Source organism: Myxine glutinosa, chromosome 1, assembly GCF_964187855.1.
Source record: "Myxine glutinosa chromosome 1, kmMyxGlut1.1, whole genome shotgun sequence".
NCBI classification, from domain to species: Eukaryota; Metazoa; Chordata; class Myxini; order Myxiniformes; family Myxinidae; genus Myxine; species Myxine glutinosa.
In genome coordinates this window covers 238,109,286-238,126,029 of record NC_136261.1, presented here as the reverse complement: position 1 = coordinate 238,126,029, position 16,744 = coordinate 238,109,286, and the positions used below count along the sequence as shown (strand labels likewise).

At 40.8% G+C, this 16,744-nt stretch overlaps 1 protein-coding gene across 1 annotated transcript in view; it reads right to left on the bottom strand.

Annotated features, from left to right (window-relative positions):
• LOC144893988 (uncharacterized) overlaps window positions 1-16,744 on the bottom strand; it is a 105,403-nt gene that overhangs the window by 11,414 nt on the left and 77,245 nt on the right. Inside the window, exons 3-4 of the mRNA XM_078785356.1 lie at window positions 3,807-4,049; window positions 3,618-3,683 (exon numbers count right to left, since the gene is read on the bottom strand). Of these exons, the coding sequence (XP_078641482.1) occupies window positions 3,618-3,683; window positions 3,807-4,049 (309 nt within the window). The remainder of the gene's footprint in view (window positions 1-3,617; window positions 3,684-3,806; window positions 4,050-16,744) is intronic.

Sequence of the window (16,744 nt, the reverse complement as noted above, 5' to 3'; positions counted from 1 at the left end):
GCAGCTCTCAATTCCTCGCGGTTTTGGTGGGAAAACCCTCCGTCGCGTATCCGCTGCCGATGCTGTAGACGTCACGCGCTGGCTCGGTCACACATGCTCCTCTCCTTCTGGTGGAGCCGTCTCCCTCCTCTCAGCGCGTCTCTCCAAAGCTGGTTTCCTCTCCTCTTTGGCTTGGAGCGTCTCGCATCTCACCGCTCACAGCTCAGCTCACAGCTCCTTTCGTATGTCACCTCTTCGCTCATCTCTCATCTGCCAGGTCATCTGGTGAAGCAGTCCCTTCCAGTCCCTTTTATTACTCCGGGCGGAATCAAGCCGCCGGCTGCGAGGGCACGCCTACCGGGTCGCTAACCGCGGTGCTGGTTGGCCAAGTGGGGTTGGCTCACTCCTCCCCTCTATGACGAGGTGGAGACACGCCTTTCTTCTCCGAGATTAGCACATGGGCAATGGCGGTTTGCGGGATTGAACACCACTCGCACCCCTTTTGAAAGGAACTTTGGAGAGCGGAGATGTTTGGGGAAATTGAAAGGGCCTACGCTTATTTCGTTTGATACAATGCAAAGTCAATCTAGTGGGAAACACATATTTAGCCTACATAGAATAAGGAAATACACTATTTAAAAAGATATATCGTGGCCTGCGTGTAAGTTTCATGGAATTAACTAGGAGGACGGCTGCGACCATTATTTACATTATGAGGGTGTTACACATAACAAAACCATACTTTTTACATTCGTTACACTTCCTCCAAAATTGTTACACTTCTCAAAAACCGTTACACTTCTCAAATTCGTTACACTTCTCAAAACCGTTACAATATATATATATATATATATATACATATATATATATATATATATATATATATACATATATATATATATATATATATATATATATATATATATATATATATATATATATATATACATATATATATATATATATATATGTATATATATACACACAGGGTGTTTCAAAAAGAGCGATACAACTTTAAACGTTGATTTACAAAGAAACAGAAACCTCAGGAAAGTGTACCAAACATTTCTTGAAAGCGTAAGACATGGTATTTTCTATCACTGATTGCTAATGCAGTAAGTCACTGCTAGAGTTAGTGAGAGCCCAAGGTCTGAAATAGGTATTTACGCAAAATCCTTGTAATTGAAGTTTTTGATGTGTGCCCCTCCGCGGTTTAGACAGGCATTGATCCTGACTCCAAAGTTCTGTCCAACTTTCCTGTAGGTGTCATGTGGTTCTGCCCCCGAAAATGTTGTTGTGGTTGTTGGTGGCACCATTCAAGTGGAAATGGGCTTCATCACTGAACCACATCAGGTTGATCCAGTTTGCGTACCACTCCATCCTGTCACTGAGCCAATTGCACATATCAAGTCTCCTTTTCATGTCATCTTGAGTCAGTTTATGACTAATAGAGATGATGTATGGGAGAAGCTTCAGTTCCTTATTGTTGATGCCAAACTGATGTTGGTTTAATGCCCAGCTCCTGGGAGCGCTGGCGGTGGGACTTCTTGGGACTGCAATTCGATGTTGGCTTGACTCTTGGTTACTGATGCCGGCCTGCCACTGTTGCCCTTGCTCTGGTTGTGCACTATACCCTGGTGCTCAAAATGTTTCACAATACGTTGAATGGCACAATTTGTGGGTCCATTACGTGTTCTGAGGTCGTATTCCCGGTAGAACCTCCGGCGGGTGTCTACATATTATTTAGTCTCATACCACAGAGCCACGACTTTTGTCTTCTGCTCCACTGTCAATGGCATAGATGAGCTCCAGAGCTAGAAATCCCAGGGAACAAATAACACGATAACACCACCAAACCCTGAAAAGGATTTCAGAATCATTGGAATCTCCCGCGATGAAGCTAACTCCAAGGGCCTTTCACTCACTCACCGCAGGCAGGTTGGTGGTCTTTCCGTCTTCTACCGACCCGTCTACGGCCTTGCTCCTTCAGCTCTCTCTGGGCTCTGTCCCCCAAATATTCCTACAGGTCGCACAAGATCTGCCTGCAACCCTCTTATGGTTAAACTGCCAAAATCAAGACTCTCTGCTCACCTTCACTCTTTCATTCCTCTTTTCTCCCGCCTCTGGAACAAACTCCCTCACTCCCTTCAATCCCACTCCTCCCTCCAGGTCTTTAAAACAGCTGTTCACCACCATCTCTTATCTTCCCCCATCCAAAACCTTGATCTTTTCTACCCCCACTAATTTCACCCCAAATCCACTTTTTTGAAATACCAACTTCTTTCCTGGAAGTCCTTGGCGTCCTTGTGTTTTATACTTCTCCAACCCCCCCCCCCCCCCCCCTTCCCACGCCTCCTCCCCTCAAGCCCTCTCCCTCCCACACATCTCCCGATGTCCCTGCTCTCAAATGTTGTGTTTGTGTGGTTCCCCTTCTCTCCCCATCTTGTCTACCGCTCCCTCTTTTTATATATTTTGTTTGTCTGGTTGATTTGTTTGTGTGATAAATGTTAGCTCTTTCATGAGCCTCGATTCTGTATACTAAAAAAAAAAAAAAAATTTTTTTTAAATAAAGGAAAACGTTACATAACAGGTCAAAAAACAAAGAAATGGCAGGAAGTCAAATTTGTATCAATCTTTTTGAAACACCCTGTATTTATGTATATATATATATATATATATATATATATCATATATGTATGTGTCCAGAGTGCATACCCTGGTATTACAATGCAATTAAATATGGCATTAAAGACACTAATAAAGATATTGTGTCACCATCCTCATCAAGTTCCCACTTCTGGGTGGACCTGTTGACCACATTGCCTGATGAGAACCATCACATTTTTTGTTGTTGTTCCGTCACTGCCCCAGCAGCCCCATGAGGATCGTATAAATGGTGAATCTCTATTGGGAGTTTCCCATTTAAGAGATTGATTAAGACCTGAAAGTATTTTCCATTTTAAATTTGATGGTCTCTCAACCAGACCTGAAGCTGACTGCATTTTATAATGTAAATGTGCAAACCATGAAGGAGAAGGAAACTACCCCTCTCATGTAAATGACCCTTCTCTCCCTCATTCTTATTTATTTTGCACGAGATATATGACTAACGGACAAGCCGTCACACAATCATGCACACACGTGCAGACAGAGAGACAGGAGACAACACTGGACTTGACTTTTTTGATAGCAGACAAACGCAACCAGTCATCTTGGGGTTAAGTGACGGAACTTCACAGAACACTCTTTATGCTGGCAACACCATATTGTGAAGCCAAATTTATCTCAGCAAGTCATCGAGGCAATTCAGGAGAAATCGACCGTCCTCATGGGATGCTAACCCAGGGGGTTTTCCTTGTTCTCTAAATGCTGAGCATCAAGCGAGAAGGCAGCATGTACTTTTTGTAAGTATTTGGCGTGACTTGGCCAGGGTCAGAATTGACCCGCCGACATCCCAGACTCGGTGGATGCCTTAACCATAATGCCATTTGCATCTTTCTCCTCCCAATTTTATTTTGCTCCCCAACTCATCTTTCTGTCCTAGATCCAGCTTTCACTTTATTTTTTATGTCTCTGCCATGGCACCCTACCGCATCCAAACCCTTTGCCCCCAAAATAAAGTTTTAAGGAATTCTCACCAAAAGGTGATTTCTCATCACTTTTCTCTTCTTTTTGAATTTTTGAAGCATTCCTGATTTGAAGAACTGAAAAAGTGCGCAGACAATACATTTCAGATCACGCACAACATGATTATACAGTATTTGAAAAAATAGTGAAAGCCAAATCTCATTTAAGACATCAAAATGACAAGTTTGCCAATGGCTTACAAGAAGAATACTTGGGAATGTCCATGGAATTAATCGCTTTGCATTTCAGCACATCGTCCATTCCTCTTTCTTCGATTTGAAAAACCACAGGTGCAGGCAGATCTTGGTGAGACCTCTTTATAAAAGTCGAGTTTTTGAACAAAGAGTACGTTATTGGTAGGGAACCTTGTGCGGATTCACACGACACATTCAGTACAATTCCATTGGAGTCCCATTCCAAAGCTTTGATTGTTGGATTTGAAACTGCAAACAAACATCAGGGAAAAAGGGATGAAAAGTGAATATTGCATTGATAAATATTTATCGGTGAATAACGTCAAATCATCTATTCGGCAGTTTCGGAGATGAAGTTGTTGAAGGGTTTTGATAAACCCAAGATCGCAGCCAAATCACGTGACCAATGATGTCACAAAAATGATATGCGCAAAGTCACGTAAGCCTCGAACAGCTCCCAAAGTTTCAATTTCATCGGGATTGCCGTTTTTGAGAAACTCCCGGCTCAAAAAATTCACAGAACTAGAATAATAATAAACTTAACAATAACAATAGATTTCCAGGCCACTTGGCCCTGGAAGCCTAATAATAATATAATAATAATAATAATATAATATAATAATAATAATAATATAATAATAATAATAATATAATATAATAATAATAATAATATAATAATAATAATAATATAATATAATAATAATAATAATATAATAATAATAATAATATAATATAATAATAATAATAATATAATAATAATAATAATATAATATAATAATAATAATAATATAATATAATAATAATAATAATATAATAATAATAATAATAATATAATATAATAAGACAAAATTCCTTGTTGATCTAGTGGTAAAAAAGTTCTTTGCCTGACCCCATGGCATTATTATCACGAGTTTCCTTCCATTTCCGTTTTCATTTGATATCGTGAATGAAGAGGATGTCGTCTATATTTGGTAGCTGATAGCTCCCTCTGCTCCACTTCCCTTACAATCAATTGCGTTTGGTTTCAGTGAAATGGGGTTTTTGATGCTTGGTGTTTTGGGTTTTCCGATTATTATGATTGGATGCTTTTTTGGACGTCGGTTTTTGCAAAAAAGATCCACCAGTGATGAAACGGAGGTCCGTGATGCCCCTTTCCTTTCCACGTCTAACGGTGTGTCTTGGGTAGAAATTCCTGTTTCGTCATGTTACGTCATACTTGACTTGATGACTTTAGAAATATTGTTATAAAAAGAATTTGGCCGTGTTCGTCGCTTTCTGTCTCATTTAGTTCATTTTCTTTTGTGAAAACTTGAATAATTCGCAAACAAATCATGCGATAAGTTCCTGTCCCTATCACTGTCCGCATTCACAGTCGCCATTGTCATTGTAGTGCATACCGATCCATCTCATACGTCACAACATAGCAGACTGGATTCTGCTCCAGAAATAAGAGAAGAGTGTAGTCTGGGTCAGTTTGAAGCAATATGCCTGGGTTCGTTTTCAGAATTTTATCAGCAACAATATCAGAAAGGCATACACTTTCAGTTTATCATAAAAATTTGGGGAAGTAACTTTCCAAGACAGTGGCCTTTTAATTACATGCAATGACCTGAGGTAGATCAGCGACAATGAAGAAAATTTTTTTGTAATTCGCCAGATTGCCACCACAATATGAAAATGTAGTTCAATGTGTTGTGACAAATTCGTGAAATTGGCAAGAATCAGGCTCCAAGTTTCCTTCCACCACAAGAAACTTAATCCACGATTGTGCAAGTAATATTCATCAAGGTTTATATATATATATATATGAATGAATGATCGTTTTAAGGCCATTTTCCTTGCTAGAGCGGGAGTTAGCCTATATATATATATATATTATTTATAATAAATAAATAAAAATTTATATATATATATATATACTGGATATATGACATTCAGTTAAGGTGGGTGGGAAGTGGGATATCCATTGTATATACAAAATACTGTAGATAAGAGCAAAAAATCAGGAAGGGCATAGAACCTCATTCTGAAGTGAAGTCTGGTCTTTCCTGTTTTTTTCAGAATAAGTAGAGTCGTGCTCAGTACTATTGTTCAATTGGTTATGTCTTTGAAATTCAATATACGAGAGTAAATTCCCACATGGAGGTAATGGGAACAAGATTGAACGCACTGTTGTCACAACCTGGGACACAGACAAAATATTTCTTGGCTCATATGTCCACTCAACTCCCTCGTCCTTACTGTGGAAGGTGTCAAACAATTCATCTCCGATGGTCTTCACGATTTGGTTCAATATCGATAACGAATCTGATGGACGGTTGGGTCTGGTTTCAAGCAACGAATACACCCACCCCATACAGAAACGGCAGGGTCATGTTATCCTCTCTGGGGAATATAGATTATAGTAGATCTAGGATCGGGCCTCAAGAAAGTCAGGGTTGTATTCAGTTACCAAGGTTATTGTCGATCGCTTGCCAAGTGGTGGCCGAAGCATGAGAGCAAGCACTTCATTCAAAACAGTTGATAAGGAACGACCGGCTTGGCAAGCACGAGATAGCTGCTTATGTAACTGAACATACTCCCCAGGTTTGTTCCCTTTCAGGTTAGTGTTATTTCAGGCAATGAAAAAAAAAAACATCACCTGCAGCCTCAGCTTACATTCTCCAATCTGTCTCATTAACCTTGAGCCGTGTCTGTCCCGTGTCAAAATGCGAATGAATAAGATTAGAGAGCCGTGTGTGTCCCGTGTCCCCATGTGAATGAATAAGATTAGACAGAGCCGTGTGTGTCTCGTGTTCCCATTTGAATGAATAAGATTAGACAGAGCCATGTGTGTCTCGTGTTCCCATTTGAATGAATAAGATTAGACAGAGCCGTGTGTGTCCCGTGTTCCCATTTGAATGAATAACATTAGATAGAGTCGTGTGTGTCCCATGATCCCATTTGAATGAATAAGATTAGACAGAGCCGTGTGTGTCTCGTGTTCCCATTTGAATGAATAAGATTAGACAGAGCCGTGTGTGTCCCGTGTCCCCATGTGAATGAATAACATTAGACAGAGCCATGTGTGTCTCGTGTTCCCATTTGAATGAATAAGATTAGACAGAGCCATGTGTGTCCCGTGTTCCCATTGGAATGAATAACATTAGACAGAGCCATGTGTGTCCCGTGTTCCCATTTGAATGAATAACATCAGACAGAGCCATGTGTGTCTCGTGTTCCCATTTGAATGAATAAGATTAGACAGAGCCGTGTGTGTCCCGTGTTCCCATTTGAATGAATAACATTAGACAGAGCCATGTGTGTCTCGTGTTCCCATTTGAATGAATAACATTAGACAGAGCCATGTGTGTCCCGTGTTCCCATTTGAATGACTAACATTAGACAGAGCCATGTGTGTCTCGTGTTCCCATTTGAATGAATAAGATTAGACAGAGCCGTGTGTGTCCCGTGTCCCCATGTGAATGAATAAGATTAGACAGAGCCGTGTGTGTCTCGTGTTCCCATTTGAATGAATAAGATTAGACAGAGCCATGTGTGTCTCGTGTTCCCATTTGAATGAATAAGATTAGACAGAGCCCTGTGTGTCCCGTGATCCCATTTGAATGAATAAGATTAGACAGAGCCATATCTGTCCCGTGTTCCCATGTGAATGAATAACATTAGATAGAGCTATGTATGTTCAATGTTCCCATTTGACTGAATAACATTAGATAGAGCCATGTGTGTCCCGTGTTCACATGTGAATGAATAAGATTAGATAGAGCCATGTGTTTCCCATGTTCCCATGTGAATGCATAACATTAGATAAAGCCATGTATGTTCAATGCTCCCATTTGACTGAATAATATTAGATAGACCCATGTGCGTCTCGTGTTCCCATTTGAATGAATAAGATTAGACAGAGCCATGTGTGTCTCGTGTTCCCATTTGAATGAGTAAGATTAGACAGAGCCATGTGTGTCTCGTGTTCCCATTTGAATGAGTAAGATTAGACAGAGCCATGTGTGTCTCGTGTTCCCATGTGAATGCATAACATTAGATAAAGCCATGTATGTTCAATGTTCCCATTTGAATGAATAACATTAGATAGAGCCATGTGTGTCTCGTGTTCCCATTTGAATGAATAAGATTAGACAGAGCCATGTGTGTCCCGTGTTCCCATTTGAATGAGTAAGATTAGACAGAGCCATGTGTGTCTCGTGTTCCCATTTGAATGAATAACATTAGATAGAGCCATGTGTGTCTGGTGTTCCCATTTGAATGAATAAGATAAGACAGAGCCATGTGTGTCTCGTGTTCCCATTTGAATGAATAACATTAGATAGAGCCATGTGTGTCTGGTGTTGCCATTTGAATGAATAAGATTAGACAGAGCCATGTGTGTCTCGTGTTCCCATTTGAATGAGTAAGATTAGACAGAGCCATGTGTGTCTCGTTTTCCCATTTGAATGAGTAAGATTAGACAGAGCCATGTGTGTCTCGTGTTCCCATGTGAATGCATAACATTAGATAAAGCCATGTATGTTCAATGTTCCCATTTGAATGAATAACATTAGATAGAGCCATGTGTGTCTCGTGTTCCCATTTGAATGAATAAGATTAGACAGAGCCATGTGTGTCCCGTGTTCCCATTTGAATGAGTAAGATTAGACAGAGCCATGTGTGTCTCGTGTTCCCATTTGAATGAATAACATTAGATAGAGCCATGTGTGTCTGGTGTTCCCATTTGAATGAATAAGATAAGACAGAGCCATGTGTGTCTCGTGTTCCCAATTGAATGAATAACATTAGATAGAGCCGTGTGTGCCTCGTGTTCCCATTTGAATGAATAAGATTAGACAGAGCCATGTGTGTCTCGTGTTCCCATTTGACTGAATAATATTAGATAGACCCATGTGCGTCTCGTGTTCCCATTTGAATGAATAAGATTAGACAGAGCCATGTGTGTCTCGTGTTCCCATTTGAATGAGTAAGATTAGACAGAGCCATGTGTGTCTCGTGTTCCCATTTGAATGAGTAAGATTAGACAGAGCCATGTGTGTCTCGTGTTCCCATGTGAATGCATAACATTAGATAAAGCCATGTATGTTCAATGTTCCCATTTGAATGAATAACATTAGATAGAGCCATGTGTGTCTCGTGTTCCCATTTGAATGAATAAGATTAGACAGAGCCATGTGTGTCCCGTGTTCCCATTTGAATGAGTAAGATTAGACAGAGCCATGTGTGTCTCGTGTTCCCATTTGAATGAATAACATTGGATAGAGCCATGTGTGTCTGGTGTTCCCATTTGAATGAATAAGATTAGACAGAGCCATGTGTGTCCCGTGTTCCCATTTGAATGAGTAAGATTAGACAGAGCCATGTGTGTCTCGTGTTCCCATTTGAATGAATAACATTGGATAGAGCCATGTGTGTCTCGTGTTCCCATTTGAATGAATAACATTGGATAGAGCCATGTGTGTCTCGTGTTCCCATTTGAATGAATAAGATAAGACAGAGCCATGTGTGTCTCGTGTTCCCATTTGAATGAATAAGATAAGACAGAGCCATGTGGGTCTCGTGTTCCCATTTGAATGAATAACATTAGATAGAGCCGTGTGTGTCTCGTGTTCCCATTTGAATGAGTAAGATTAGACAGAGCCATGTGTGTCCCGTGTTCCCATTTGAATGAATAAGATTAGACAGAGCCGTGTGTGTCTCGTGTTCCCATTTGAATGAGTAAGATTAGACAGAGCCATGTGTGTCTCGTGTTCCCATTTGAATGAGTAAGATTAGACAGAGCCATGTGTGTCTCGTGTTCCCATTTGAATGAGTAAGATTAGGCAGAGCCATGTGTGTCTCGTGTTCCCATTTGAATGAGTAAGATTGGACAGAGCCATGTGTGTCTCGTGTTCCCATTTGAATGAATAAGATTAGACAGAGCCGTGTGTGTCTCGTGTTCCCATTTGAATGAGTAAGATTAGACAGAGCCATGTGTGTCTCGTGTTCCCATTTGAATGAGTAAGATTAGACAGAGCCGTGTGTGTCTCGTGTTCCCATTTGAATGAGTAAGATTAGACAGAGCCATGTGTGTCCCGTGTTCCCATTTGAATGAATAAGATTAGACAGAGCCATGTGTGTCTCGTGCTCCCATTTGAATGAATAAGATTAGACAGAGCCATGTGTGTCTCGTGTTCCCATTTGAATGAGTAAGATTAGACAGAGCCATGTGTGTCTCGTGGTCCCATTTGAATGAATAAGATTAGATCGAGCCATGTGTGTCTCGTGTTCCCATTTGAATGTATAAGATTAGACAGAGCCGTTTGTGTCTCGTGTTCCCATTTGAATGAGTAACATTAGACAGAGCCATGTTTGTCCCGTGTTCCCATTTGAATGAATAAGATTGGACAGAGCCGTGTGTGTCTCGTGTTCCCATTTGAATGAATAAGATTAGACAGAGCCATGTGTGTCTCGTGTTCCCATTTGAATGAATATGATTAGACAGAGCCGTGTGTGTCCCGTGTTCCCATTTGAATGAGTAAGATTAGACAGAGCCATGTGGGTCTCGTGTTCCCATTTGAATGAATAAGATTAGACAGAGCCATGTGTGTCTCGTGTTCCCATTTGAATGAATAAGATTAGACAGAGCCATGTGTGTCCCGTGTTCCCATTTGAATGAGTAAGATTGGACAGAGCCATGTGTGTCTCGTGTTCCCATTTGAATGAATAAGATTAGACAGAGCCATGTGTGTCTCGTGTTCCCATTTGAATGAGTAAGATTGGACAGAGCCGTGTGTGTCTCGTGTTCCCATTTGAATGAATAAGATTAGACAGAGCCATGTGTGTCTCGTGTTCCCATTTGAATGAATAAGATTAGACAGAGCCATGTGTGTCTCGTGTTCCCATGTGAATGAATAACATTAGATAGAGCTATGTATGTTCAATGTTCCCATTTGACTGAATAACATTAGATAGAGCCATGTGTGTCCCGTGTTCACATGTGAATGAATAAGATTAGATAGAGCCATGTGTTTCCCATGTTCCCATGTGAATGCATAACATTAGATAAAGCCATGTATGTTCAATGCTCCCATTTGACTGAATAATATTAGATAGACCCATGTGCGTCTCGTGTTCCCATTTGAATGAATAAGATTAGACAGAGCCATGTGTGTCTCGTGTTCCCATTTGAATGAGTAAGATTAGACAGAGCCATGTGTGTCTCGTGTTCCCATTTGAATGAGTAAGATTAGACAGAGCCATGTGTGTCTCGTGTTCCCATGTCAATGCATAACATTAGATAAAGCCATGTATGTTCAATGTTCCCATTTGAATGAATAACATTAGATAGAGCCATGTGTGTCTCGTGTTCCCATTTGAATGAATAAGATTAGACAGAGCCATGTGTGTCCCGTGTTCCCATTTGAATGAGTAAGATTAGACAGAGCCATGTGTGTCTCGTGTTCCCATTTGAATGAATAACATTAGATAGAGCCATGTGTGTCTGGTGTTCCCATTTGAATGAATAAGATAAGACAGAGCCATGTGTGTCTCGTGTTCCCATTTGAATGAATAACATTAGATAGAGCCATGTGTGTCTCGTGTTCCCATTTGAATGAATAAGATTAGACAGAGCCATGTGTGTCTCGTGTTCCCATTTGAATGAGTAAGATTAGACAGAGCCATGTGTGTCTCGTGTTCCCATTTGAATGAGTAAGATTAGACAGAGCCATGTGTGTCTCGTGTTCCCATGTGAATGCATAACATTAGATAAAGCCATGTATGTTCAATGTTCCCATTTGAATGAATAACATTAGATAGAGCCATGTGTGTCTCGTGTTCCCATTTGAATGAATAAGATTAGACAGAGCCATGTGTGTCCCGTGTTCCCATTTGAATGAGTAAGATTAGACAGAGCCATGTGTGTCTCGTGTTCCCATTTGAATGAATAACATTAGATAGAGCCATGTGTGTCTGGTGTTCCCATTTGAATGAATAAGATAAGACAGAGCCATGTGTGTCTCGTGTTCCCATTTGAATGAATAACATTAGATAGAGCCGTGTGTGCCTCGTGTTCCCATTTGAATGAATAAGATTAGACAGAGCCATGTGTGTCTCGTGTTCCCATTTGACTGAATAATATTAGATAGACCCATGTGCGTCTCGTGTTCCCATTTGAATGAATAAGATTAGACAGAGCCATGTGTGTCTCGTGTTCCCATTTGAATGAGTAAGATTAGACAGAGCCATGTGTGTCTCGTGTTCCCATTTGAATGAGTAAGATTAGACAGAGCCATGTGTGTCTCGTGTTCCCATGTGAATGCATAACATTAGATAAAGCCATGTATGTTCAATGTTCCCATTTGAATGAATAACATTAGACAGAGCCATGTGTGTCTCGTGTTCCCATTTGAATGAATAAGATTAGACAGAGCCATGTGTGTCCCGTGTTCCCATTTGAATGAGTAAGATTAGACAGAGCCATGTGTGTCTCGTGTTCCCATTTGAATGAATAACATTGGATAGAGCCATGTGTGTCTGGTGTTCTCATTTGAATGAATAAGATTAGACAGAGCCATGTGTGTCCCGTGTTCCCATTTGAATGAGTAAGATTAGACAGAGCCATGTGTGTCTCGTGTTCCCATTTGAATGAATAACATTGGATAGAGCCATGTGTGTCTCGTGTTCCCATTTGAATGAATAACATTGGATAGAGCCATGTGTGTCTCGTGTTCCCATTTGAATGAATAAGATAAGACAGAGCCATGTGTGTCTCGTGTTCCCATTTGAATGAATAAGATAAGACAGAGCCATGTGTGTCTCGTGTTCCCATTTGAATGAATAACATTAGATAGAGCCGTGTGTGTCTCGTGTTCCCATTTGAATGAGTAAGATTAGACAGAGCCATGTGTGTCCCGTGTTCCCATTTGAATGAATAAGATTAGACAGAGCCGTGTGTGTCTCGTGTTCCCATTTGAATGAGTAAGATTAGACAGAGCCATGTGTGTCTCGTGTTCCCATTTGAATGAGTAAGATTAGACAGAGCCATGTGTGTCTCGTGTTCCCATTTGAATGAGTAAGATTAGACAGAGCCATGTGTGTCTCGTGTTCCCATTTGAATGAGTAAGATTAGACAGAGCCATGTGTGTCTCGTGTTCCCATTTGAATGAATAAGATTAGACAGAGCCGTGTGTGTCTCGTGTTCCCATTTGAATGAGTAAGATTAGACAGAGCCATGTGTGTCTCGTGTTCCCATTTGAATGAGTAAGATTAGACAGAGCCGTTTGTGTCTCGTGTTCCCATTTGAATGAGTAAGATTAGACAGAGCCATGTGTGTCCCGTGTTCCCATTTGAATGAATAAGATTAGACAGAGCCATGTGTGTCTCGTGCTCCCATTTGAATGAATAAGATTAGACAGAGCCATGTGTGTCTCGTGTTCCCATTTGAATGAGTAAGATTAGACAGAGCCATGTGTGTCTCGTGGTCCCATTTGAATGAATAAGATTAGATCGAGCCATGTGTGTCTCGTGTTCCCATTTGAATGTATAAGATTAGACAGAGCCGTTTGTGTCTCGTGTTCCCATTTGAATGAGTAACATTAGACAGAGCCATGTTTGTCCCGTGTTCCCATTTGAATGAATAAGATTGGACAGAGCCGTGTGTGTCTCGTGTTCCCATTTGAATGAATAAGATTGGACAGAGCCGTGTGTGTCTCGTGTTCCCATTTGAATGAATAAGATTAGACAGAGCCATGTGTGTCTCGTGTTCCCATTTGAATGAATAAGATTAGACAGAGCCATGTGTGTCCCGTGTTCCCATTTGAATGAGTAAGATTGGACAGAGCCGTGTGTGTCTCGTGTTCCCATTTGAATGAATAAGATTAGACAGAGCCATGTGTGTCTCGTGTTCCCATTTGAATGAATAAGATTAGACAGAGCCATGTGGGTCTCGTGTTCCCATTTGAATGAGTAAGATTAGACAGAGCCATGTGTGTCCCGTGTTCCCATTTGAATGAGTAAGATTAGACAGAGCCATGTGTGTCTCGTGTTCCCATTTGAATGAATAACATTAGACAGAGCCGTGTGTGTCCCGTGTTCCCATTTGAATGAGTAAGATTAGACAGAGTCGTGTGTGTCCCGTGTTCCCATTTGAATGAATAAGATGAGACAGAGCCGTGTGTGTCTCGTGTTCCCATTTGAATGAGTAAGATTAGACCTAGCCGTGTGTGTCCCGTATTCCCATTTGAATGAATAAGATTAGGCCTAGCCGTGTGTGTCTCGTGTTCCCATGTGAATGAATAAGATTAGATAGAGCCATGTGTGTCTCGTGTTCCCATTTGAATGAATAAGATTAGACAGAGCCATGTGTGTCCCGTGTTCCCATTTGAATGAGTAAGATTAGACAGAGCCGTGTGTGTCCCGTGTTCCCATTTGAATGAATAAGATTAGACAGAGCCGTGTGTGTCCCGTGTTCCCATGTGAATGAGTAAGATTAGACAGAGCCTTGTGTGTCCCGTGTTCCCATTTGAATGAGTAAGATTAGACAGAGCCGTGTGTGTCCCGTGATCCCATTTGAATGAAAAACATTAGACAGAGCCATGTGTGTCCCGTGTTCCCATTTGAATGAATAACATTAGACAGAGCCATGTGTGTCCCGTGTTCCCATTTGAATGAATAAGATTAGACAGAGCCGTGTGTGTCTCGTGTTCCCATTTGAATGAGTAAGATTAGACCTAGCCGTGTGTATCCCGTATTCCCATTTGAATGAATAAGATTAGACCTAGCGTGTGTGTCTCGTGTTCCCATTTGAATGAATAAGATTAGACAGAGCCATGTGTGTCCCGTGTTCCCATTTGAATGAATAAGATTAGACAGAGCCATGTGTGTCCCGTGTTCCCATTTGAATGAGTAAGATTAGACAGAGCCGTGTGTGTCCCGTGTTCCCATTTGAATGAATAAGATTAGATAGAGCCATGTGTGTCTCGTGTTCCCATTTGAATGAATAAGATTAGACAGAGCCATGTGTGTCCCGTGTTCCCATTTGAATGAGTAAGATTAGACAGAGCCGTGTGTGTCCCGTGTTCCCATTTGAATGAATAAGATTAGACAGAGCCGTGTGTGTCCCGTGTTCCCATTTGAATGAGTAAGATTAGACAGAGTCGTGTGTGTCCCGTGTTCCCATTTGAATGAATAAAATTAGACAGAGCCATGTGTCTCGTGTTCCCATTTGAATGAGTAAGATTAGACAGAGCCGTGTGTGTCCCGTGTTCCCATTTGAATGAATAAGATTAGACAGAGCCGTGTGTGTCCCGTGTTCCCTTTTGAATGAATAACATTAGATAGAGTCGTGTGTGTCCCGTGATCCCATTTGAATGAATAAGATGAGACAGAACCATATCTGTCCCGTGTTCCCATGTGAATGAATAACATTACATAGAGCTATGTATGTTCAATGTTCGCATTTGACTGAATAACATTCGATAGAGCCATGTGTGTCCCGTGTTCTCATGTGAATGAATAAGATTAGACAGAGCGATGTGTTTCCCATGTTCCCATGTGAATGCATAACATTAGATAAAGCCATGTATCTTCAATGTTCCCATTTGACTGAATAATATAAAATAGAGCCATGTGCGTCTCGTGTTCCCATGTGAATGCATAACATTAGATAAAGCCATGTATCTTCAATGTTCCCATTTGACTGAATAATATTAGATAGAGCCATGTGTTTCCCATGTTCCCATGTGAATGCATAACATTAGATAAAGCCATGTATCTTCAATGTTCCCATTTGACTGAATAATATTAGATAGAGCCATGTGTGTCCCGTGTTCCCATTTGAATGAATAACATTAGACAGAGCCATGTGTGTCCCGTGTTCCCATTTGAATGAATAACATTAGATAGAGCCGTGTGTGTCTCGTGTTCCCATTTGAATGAATAAGATTAGACAGAGCCATGTGTGTCTCGTGTTCCCATTTGAATGAATAAGATAAGACAGAGCCATGTGTGTCTCGTGTTCCCATTTGAATGAATAACATTAGATAGAGCTGTGTGTGTCTCGTGTTCCCATTTGAATGAATAACATTAGATAGAGCCGTGTGTGTCTCGTGTTCCCATTTGAATGAATAAGATTAGACAGAGCCATGTGTGTCTCGTGTTCCCATTTGAATGAATAACATTAGATAGAGCCGTGTGTGTCTCGTGTTCCCATTTGAATGAATAACATTAGATAGAGTCGTGTGTGTCCCGTGATCCCATTTGAATGAATAAGATTAGACAGAACCATATCTGTCCCGTGTTCCCATGTGAATGAATAACATTACATAGAGCTATGTATGTTCAATGTTCCCATTTGACTGAATAACATTAGATAGAGCCATGTGTGTCCCGTGTTCACATGTGAATGAATAAGATTAGATAGAGCCATGTGTTTCCCATGTTCCCATATGAATGCATCACATTAGATAAAGCCATGTACGTTCAACGCTCCCATTTGACTGAATAATATTAGATAGACCCATGTGCGTCTCGTGTTCCCATTTGAATGAATAAGATTAGACAGAGCCATGTGTGTCTCGTGTTCCCATTTGAATGAGTAAGATTAGACAGAGCCATGTGTGTCTCGTGTTCCCATTTGAATGAGTAAGATTAAACAGAGCCATGTGTGTCTCGTGTTCCCATGTGAATGCATAACATTAGATAAAGCCATGTATGTTCAATGTTCCCATTTGAATGAATAACATTAGATAGAGCCATGTGTGTCTCGTTTCCCATTTGAATGAATAAGATTAGACAGAGCCATGTGTGTCCCGTGTTCCCATTTGAATGAGTAAGATTAGACAGAGCCATGTGTGTCTCGTGTTCCCATTTGAATGAATAACATTAGATAGAGCCATGTGTGTCTGGTGTTCCCATTTGAATGAATAAGATAATACAGAGCCATGTGTGTCTCGTGT